At 38.8% G+C, this 9,553-nt stretch overlaps 1 protein-coding gene across 1 annotated transcript; it reads left to right on the top strand.

Annotated features, from left to right (window-relative positions):
• The first annotated feature begins 1,061 nt into the window (after window positions 1-1,061).
• Window positions 1,062-2,572, top strand: LOC117420614 (G-protein coupled receptor 151-like). The gene has a single exon (XM_034034104.3). It carries the CDS (start codon window positions 1,359-1,361, stop codon window positions 2,544-2,546), a length of 1,188 nt encoding a protein of 395 aa, XP_033889995.1. The 5' UTR covers window positions 1,062-1,358; the 3' UTR covers window positions 2,547-2,572.
• Window positions 2,573-9,553: the final 6,981 nt, after the last annotated feature.

Genomic DNA, 9,553 nt, shown 5'->3' with positions numbered 1-9,553 from the left:
TTATTTCTGTACCTTTAAGTATTGTTGATACAACAAAAACATATTGGTGATAACACAATTTACAGAATGAATATTTTACACAGTTGTTTGTACATTTTTGTACATTGTATTTACACACATGGTAATGAATTTACAATGTAATTTCAATATAATCGCTTGTACAGATGGGACTTTGTCCATATTAAATAAATTTAAAAAAAAAAAATGAAGATAAAACCGGCCATTACCACTAGATGGTGCTCTACTGTTATTTAAAGAATGCACATTATGTTACAGAAGATGAATCTGTTATTGTTGTCATCGTTGCTCAAAATCACTTGTGATTTATTTCAGAGCTTGATTTGAAAAGATGTAGACCCATATATGGGTTGATTTGCAGAAAACACAGTATAATTACAAAAGATGAATTGTTTCATTGCAACATGCAATATAAACATATATGAGGTAAAAACTAATGGCAACACTTAATTTTTTGCACGATATAACCCTAACCTTAACCCCCCATTCTAACCCTAACCCTAACTCTAACTCTTTTCTGAAACAATTGTGTAGGTATATATATCGTGCAAAAGGATTTACACATTAATGTTACATTAAATCGAAAAGCCTTTGATTCGCTTTCACATTTGTTTTCGAAGATATCATTTCTACCCGTTAATTAGCATTGTAATAAGAATGTACAATTTTATAAATAGACACATTTATTTAATGATTGATGGAATATTTTAATGACTCCCTTTTTGTTCATGTTGTATAATTTCTAACTAAAATAAAATAATTAAGAGAAAAGCTGTGCGGCCTGGTGCCTAGTTATAAATGAAGTATAATAAAGGGTATTATAACAAGCAAAACGTTGGCTGAACTGATACAACCCGTTGTGACTAAGTCTTATTGAACTTAAACCAAGTTTAATTGGTTGTTTGCGTGTTTTAGTAGCATTTTAGCATCGCTATTAAAATCCATGGGTGGTTCTATTTCTTGGTGACGTGAAATTTTGACGCCAGTTACTTGGCAGGCAATATAAAAGCGTATGCCTGTTTCTCTGCTCAGTTACACACCCTTCTGCCACGCAGTCCTGCAGGCAAGCCTTTTCAGCACTACGCAGTTTAAGGACAGCTCCCATGCTGCTCCTGGGATTCAGCTTTCCACACCCCAAAGCGTTTCTACCTACAATACTGTGGAGGTAATTAATCAACTCAACAAAGACTTCTGAAAACAAGCTATCATCGTGCTATAAAGCAAAGGAAAAAAAAACAATTATATTATTTTAAGAGAAGCAGCGTCAACAGTAAACACGTTTTCTGCAGAATTTGTAGTGTTTGAAAGCGCAGCCCGTGCAAAAGCCTGATTTGGGGTCGATGAATGTTACTCTGTTACACTTTGCTGGCGGAATCCAACTTTTGGACGGGATGGAAATCACCGTAGTCCTGCCTGTTATTTTGGCAGTGATCTGTTTCGTCGGAGTTGTAGGAAACCTCCTGATATTAGCGATCCTGATTCACGATTTTAGAAAAGGAAAGACTTCTATCGTCAATGCATTGGTGATCAACCTAACCACCGCCGACTTGCTGATAATATTATTCTGCATTCCTATCCGCGCTGTTACTTACTTCAAGCAATCCTGGACTTTTGGAAGCTTCGTTTGCAAGACGACAGATTGGTTTCTTCACTGTTGCTTGGTTGCCAAAAGTTTCACTCTGGCCGCCATGGGACAGGCAAGGTACAACTATGTTTTGAACCCGCCAAAGTTTTTACATCTCCACCCAAAGCGCTTAATTGGCGTAGTTCTCTCAATATGGACAATATCGTCCGTGCTGCCCATCCCTCATGTGATTTTCACTGCCATGGAAGAAGAGCAAAGTAACAATCTGTGCGTTTTTGAGATACCATTTTACGCGTCAAACTTCATGAGCGTCTTCAGTAAGATCTACCCAGTAGTGGCTTATATGCTTCCCATGCTTTTCACAGTCACCTGCTACACGAAGGCCATGCTAAGAACGAAGCCCAGGAGAATCAGGACGTCGAATCCCCGGCACCAGAGCAAACGGATCACCCTGATGTTGATGTGTGTCAGCTGCGCTTATGCGCTCATGTGGCTGCCAGAGTGGATAGGTTGGATCTGGGCGCGGCACAGTTATAACAAAAGCAGTGCCCCTCCGGCTACCTTCATGATCTACGTGCAGGTGCTGTTGTTTGTCAACAGCACGGTTAACCCGATGATATTAATGGCGATGTCTGAGGATTTCAGAGACGGGCTCGCTAGTATTTGGGGATTGGTGAAGTGCAGGAGGCCGAGGGGCGCTGGGGAGAACAGGAGTCCAAAGGCAGAGGAAAACGGCGCGGAGATGGGGACCAGTGTGATCCATTCCCTTCAGGACCTGCAAACGCTGCCCATAGAAGAACATACAGAAGCATCCGCGAACAAAACGGGGATAATACTCCCAGACGTAGAGCACTTCTGGCAACACAGACGAAACACAACCGCAGCAGAGGAAACGGACCCCATTCCTTGGGAACATCAGGAAAACCTACAGAGTGCCCAGTGACTGGTTTTTCTACACATGATTTACTACAAAGTTCGTTTTTAAATGGGGGGGGGGGGGCGGAATTTCACCAATCAGGCTTAAGAAATTAAGAGTTGGATTTAAGGTTAAACTTTTTTTTTAGCCTATGACTATAACAAAGACTTCAAATTGCGAGACCCTGTTTCGATACTTTAATTTCGAGATTTTTAAGTTTTATTCCAGATGTGTGCAGATCTTACATTCACACAAAAATAGCTTTTTTATTATTATAAACTATAAACTGTTTACCATTTACAAAAAACAGTATATCCTTGGAAACGTTCTGCCCGAAACCATTACAGAGTACAGTGAAAACCTCATAGGGTGATCATATTTGTACACTTGACCAGCACATCTTTATTACACTATGCGACTGATTCAATAACCGATGTTCTATTAAGCCGTTGTCTCTGTAGTAGTAAAATATCGAGCAGTGGTGTTTCTAAACGTTGTGTTTTATGTGTAATAAAATGTAACTGTACTTCAGGTTATTTTGACTGTATTTGTTATATAAGGCGATGTGATATTTTGCACAGCACCTCTAGTTGTACATTTTTAAAGCTGTACATATTTCCATGTTTGATATTGTATTTGAAGTAAATAAAGTATTTTAAAAATGCTTTAATGATTTATTCAAGATGATGCAGGGAACAATTCCAACCATTAGTACATTAGTGATTGTCATTGTATTCAAAATGTGACGCAGAAGCACCGTAGCAACGCATAAATATCTATAAATGGTCATTGAGAAAAACGGCAAAAGGAACCGAAAACCTATGTTTTTGGTGAAGGACAATACAATTTTGTTTAAATGTGCCAAATATTATGTTATTTTTAATCAGATATTTATTTAAAGCATATATTAGAGGGTAAATGTAGCTAACGCGTTTTTTTTTTGTTGTTTAGTAATTTGTTTTGGTGTTTAAATTTGTTATAAACAGTCTTTTCTGACATAGACCTGCTCGTTATACTCTTTTAAAAGATGATTGTATTATTAAATTGGCATCAGATTTTGGAGCTTATTTGTTTATAAAATATATATTTTGTTTGGATTCATGTATTCAACCGAGCCCACGCCCCTTGAAAAGAACCCAATTTAGCTATATGTCTTCTCATATGAAAATAATTTGTAGAGATGAGTATTTGGCTTTACTGGAAAATTGCAATAGTCGTGTGCACTACGTCACTCCACTATCGTTTTACATATATACAAAAAAACACAACAATTTTAACATACTGTATTACGGGGGGGGGGGGGGGGATGTTGTTGCAAGTTCAAGAAAATTCTATACTTTGCTGATATATAGCTAAATCTAGTCTTAAACCTTTACAGTACAGTAGTTTTTATTGTGTTAACCCTTTCATCGTTGCAGACCTGTGTACGGCTATAGGAAAAATAACTCAACTCATAACAGCAGACCAGTAAACTAAGATATATACTGTATGAAAAATGCACTGAAACTATATAATCAATTATACAACTATATAAGGCTATATTTCAAAAAGTGTGGTCTACAAATCTAGAGAGGTGATGCTAAGATTATACAATGTCCTAGTTAGACCCCACCTAGAATACTGTGTACAATTTTGGTCACCTCACTACAAAAAATACATCATTGCACTCGAGAAGGTACAGAGAAGGGTAACTAGGCTGATTCCAGGACTCGATGATCTACGAAGAAAGGTTAAAATAATTACATCTCTTCAGCCTGGAAGAAAGAAGGGAAAGAGGCGACTTGATTGCAGTCATTAAAATAATTGATGGTACAGATAAAGTGAACTCAATACACTACTTCAAGTTTAGCACAGAGAAAGGAACAAGAGAGCATAACTGGAAGCTAAGTAAAAGTAAGTTTAGAACAGAAAGGAAGCACTTTTTTACACAGAGAGTTATAAATACATGGAATAGCCTATCAGGATCAGGGTTGCCAGATTGGACGGGTTCACTCCCAATTGGCTTGCATTTTTTGTTTTTGTGCGTGAAAAAATGGCTTTGGACGGGTGCCTAATTTTTGGGCTAGTTTTGGGCATTTGTGCGGGTATTACATTTGGATATATAATGCATGGTTTTAAAGTCTTAATGATATTTTTAAGCAAAATACTAAGCTATATGACACATAACCCTTCGTGTTTACATCACTGTTGCTAAACATTGTAACAATAACACGCATTAATATCTGTGGCTATGACGTACATTGCATTTTGGATAAAGTATGTTTTGTGCATGCCTGGTAACAGAAGATATATACCGATACAAAATATATAGGAAAGAGTTGAAGTCTGATGGTGATTTAAACGTAGACAGTGTTCTCTCAGATGTCATTTCTTAAAGATGACAGTTGAAATAGAACAGGACTAAAACTGCTGTCAAACACAAACTCCGCATTTGATTTGGACTGCAAAGAAGTAGCTAACATCAGCCTCATTTACAGCAGGCCTCCTCAGGAGCTGCTGGCAGTTTGACAGCAGCATGTATAACAGCTAACGCAAACCATGTCAAGGTGACTGCACATGTACATAGTTTAATGAAAGTTTAAAGACTTACACATTTCAGTTCATGAAGGACCTTTTCTTTACATTTTTTGTACATACATTCTTGGATATTTATCTTCCTCACACAGACCTGTAATCAGAATTCAGGTAGATTTTTTTTACGTTTTAAATGCAAATGTTTATTGATGTATAATATAAATTATAATAGGGAAAGCAATTGTATTTTTTAAACAAAATGCCTGTTGTCAGAATTCCACACATACTCTTATATATATATATATATATATATATATATATATATATATATATATATATATATATATATATATATATATATATATATAATATGCTCTGAGCACACTCTTAAACCCAGGGGAGACGTTTAAGGAGGACAGAGATGTTTTAAACTCCTGTAAGTGGTTTTGTTTGTGCACTTGGCGGGCTATTTTTACAACTTTTTAATAATCAAGAAAATCACACAGACTCATTCGATTTGAAGTTTTAACGAATCAGAGCAGTAGTAGTGCTCTATTCAGTTTATTAAATGCTTTAAAAATTGGATTGGTTGGTTGCGCAGACCACCGTAAATCCCAAGTCAAAAGTAAAACGCAGTCTGGGCGATCCAGTTCTTTACAGGTTTAACAGCATTAGTACTTCAAAACAGTCATACGAGTATGGTTATTATATATTTAGCCTTCAGGCTATGCATGCATAAAGCCAAAAAAACGTCCACCGTTAAATTCAATATACAGGTTCTAGAGGCACATCATGCCACGAACAAAAGAAATTCCTGAAGACCTCCAGAAAAAATTTGTTGATGTCTATCATTCTGGAAAGGGTTACAAAGCCATTTCTAAGGCTCTGGGGCTCCACCGAACCATGGTCAGAGCCATATTGTCCAAATGGAGAAAGTTTGGGACAGTAGTGAATTTTCCCAGGAGTGGTCGTCCTGCCAAAATCTCTCCAAGAGCAAGGCGTAAAATCGTCCAGGAAGTCACCCTAGAACAACATCCAGGGATCTGCAGGCCTCTCTCGCCTCGGCTAAGGTCAGTGTTCATGACTCCACCATCAGAAAGACACTGGGCAAAAATGGGATTCATGGCAGAGTAGCAAGGCGGAAACCATTGCTCACTAAGAAGAACATGAATGCTCGTCTCAAGTTTGCCAAAAAGCACCTGGATGATCCTCAAGAGTTCTGGAACAATGTTCTATGAACAGATGAGTCAAAAGTGGAACTTTTTGGCCAACATGGGCACCGATATGTCTGGCGAAAACCAAACACTGCATTCCACAGTAAGAACCTCATACCAACGGTCAAGCATGGTGGTGGTAGTGTCATGGTTTGGGGATGCTTTGCTGCATCAGGACCTGGACGCCTTGCCATCACTTAAGGAACCCGGAATTCTGCTCTCTATCAGAGAATTCTACAGGAGAATGTCAGGCTATCCGTCCATGAGCTGAAGCTGAAGCGCAGCAGGGTCATGCAGCAAGACAATGATCCAAAACACACAAGCAAGTCTAAGGATATTGCTGCTCTAGAAAGAGTGCAAAGAAGACCAACCAGAATTATCCCGGGTTTAAAAGGCATGTCATATGCAGACAGGCTTAAAGAATTGAATCTATTCAGTCTTGAACAAAGAAGACTACGCAGTGATCTGATTCAAACATTCAGAATCCTAAAAGGTATAGACAATGTCGACCCAGGGGACTTTTTTGACCTGAAAAAAGAAACAAGGACCAGGGGTCACAAATGGAGGTTAGATAAAGGGGCATTCAGAACAGAAAATAGGAGGCACTTTTTTACACAGAGAATTGTGAGGGTCTGGAACCAACTCCCCAGTAATGTTGTTGAAGCTGACACCCTGGGATCCTTCAAGAAGCTGCTTGATGAAATTCTGGGATCAATAAGCTACTAACAACCAAACGAGCAAGATTGGCTGAATGGCCTCCTCTCGTTTGTAAACTTTCTTATGTTCTTATGTACATCAGAATGGTTGAAGAACAAGAAATTTAAAGTTTTGGAATGGCCTAGTCAAAGTCCAGACCTAAACCCCATTTAGATTGTGGACTAGCAGTTCATGCTTAAAAACCCACAAATGTTATTGAGTTGAAGCAGTTCTGCATGGAGGAGTGGGCCAAAATTCCTCCACGGCGCTGTGAGAGACTAATCAATAACTACAGGAAGCGTTTGGTTGCAGTTATTGCTACTAAAGGTGGCGTAACCAGTTAATGAGTCTAAGGGGGCGATTACTTTTTCACACGGGGGCATTGGGTGTTTGTGACGGAGTGTCCCGCCCCTATTTATTATTATTTGTATTATTGTTTGCGGCGCGGATAACAGCGCCACATATTTCTTATTATTTATAATTTAAAAGTGAGGATGCGTGACTGATCAGCTACTGATTATTTAACTAGCTGACAGTCACGCATCCTTACCAAACGCGTGCAGACTGTGGCCGAGGGGTTATAAGATAATTAACAGCTAGTTAACCCCTCGGCCAGAGTATAAGAACCTGCAGCTATCCGTGCTGCAGAGGGAGTGTACAGAGGAAAGTACGGGGAGCAGAAAGAGCGAGGAGAAAAAAACTAGATTTAAAAAACGACTGCTAAACAGTATTTGTTTATTCGTTTGGCCCTTGTGCCTTTTTGTTTTGTGTTTTGTTGACTTTTTAAATCTTATGTTTTTGGTTTGTTTATTTAATAAATCCAGCTGAGTGCCGTAGCATTCAGCTTCACCCGCCCATCCATTGTTTTGGTTTCTGTACTTCCTGGTCCGTGACGTCACCACACCTCACCACTGCAAGCCATCCTGCCACAGTGTTGCATAACTTTCTTTAATAAATAAATTAAATATATATCAAATTTTTGTGTTATTTGTTCACTCAGGGTGGTCCCTTTTATCTAATATTAGGTTTTGGTTGAAGATCTGATAACATTCAGTGGCAAAAATATGCAAAAATGCAGAAAATCAGACGGAGCAAATACTTTGTCACGGCACTGTATATATATATATATATATATATATATATATATATATATATATATATATATATATATACATACATACAGTGCCTATAGAAAGTCTACACCACCTTTCAAAATTTTCACCTTTTGTTGCCTTAGAGCCTGGAATTGAAATGGATTAAAATAGTTTTTTTTTTCATTTATCTACACATCCTACCCCACAACTTCCAAATGAAAAAAAAATATTCTAGAAATTTGTAGAAAAAAAACTGAAATAGCTTGGTTGGATAAGTGTCCACCCCCCTTGTAACAGCAATCCTAAATTAGCTCAGGTGTAACCAATCGCCTTCAAAATCACACACCAAGTTAAGTGGCCTCCACCTGTGTTAAATTGTAGTGATTCACATGATTTCAGAATAAATTCAGCAGTTCCTGTAGGTTCCCTCTGCTGGGTAGTGCATTTCAAAGCAAAGACTCAACCATGAGCACCAAGGCGCTTTCAAAAGAACTCCGGGACAAAGTTGTTGAAAGGCACAGATCAGGGGATGGATATAAAAAAATATCAAAGGCCTTGAATATCTCTTGGAGCATGGTCAAGACGATTATTAAGAAGTTGAAGGTGTATGGCACCACCAATACTCTGCCTAGATCAGACCATCCCTCCAAACTGGATGACCGAGCAAGAAGGAGACTGATTAGAGAGGCTACCAAGAGGCCAATGGCAACTTTGCAAGAGCTACAGGCTTTTATGGCCAAGACTGGTCAAAGTGTGCATGTGACCACAATATCCGAAGCACTTCACAAATCTGGCCTGTATGGTAGGGTGGCAAGAAGTAAGACATTACTCAAGAAAGCCCATCTTGAATCCCATTTGAAGTATGTAAGTATGTAGCCATGTGGCAAAAAATGTTGTGGTCTGACAAAACTAAAATTGAACTTTTTGGCCTAAATGCAAAGCGTTATGTTTGGCGCAAACCCAACACAGCGCATCACCCAAAGAACACCATCCCTACTGTGAAGCATAGTGGTGGCAGCATCATGTTATGGGGATGTTTCTCATCGGCAGGGATTGGGGCACTTGTCAGGATAGAAGGGAAAATGAATGGAGCAAAGTACAGAAAAACCTGCTGCCCTCTGCAAGAAAGCTGAAACTGGGACGGAAGTTCACCTTTCAGCATGACAACGACCCAAAGCACACAGCAAAAGCTACACTGGAGTGGCTAAGCAACAAAAAGGTAAATGTCCTTGAGTGGCCCAGTCAGAACCCCATCCTAAATCCAATCGAAAATTTGTGGCATGACTTGGAGATTGCTGTCCATCAGCACTACCCAAGGAACTTGACAGAGCTTGAACAGTTTTGTAAAGAAGAATGGTCAAATATTGCCAAATCTAGGTGTGCAAAGTTGGTAGAGACCTATCCCAACAGACTCACAGCTATAATTGCTGCCAAAGGGGCTTCCACCAAGTATTAACTCAGGGTGGTGGAGACTTATCCAATTATGAACTTTCAGTTTTGTATTTTTAATATATAT

The sequence above is a fragment of the Acipenser ruthenus genome, chromosome 1, assembly GCF_902713425.1.
Source record: "Acipenser ruthenus chromosome 1, fAciRut3.2 maternal haplotype, whole genome shotgun sequence".
In the NCBI taxonomy this organism is placed as follows: domain Eukaryota; kingdom Metazoa; phylum Chordata; class Actinopteri; order Acipenseriformes; family Acipenseridae; genus Acipenser; species Acipenser ruthenus.
This window is presented reverse-complemented; position numbering and strand designations above follow the sequence as displayed.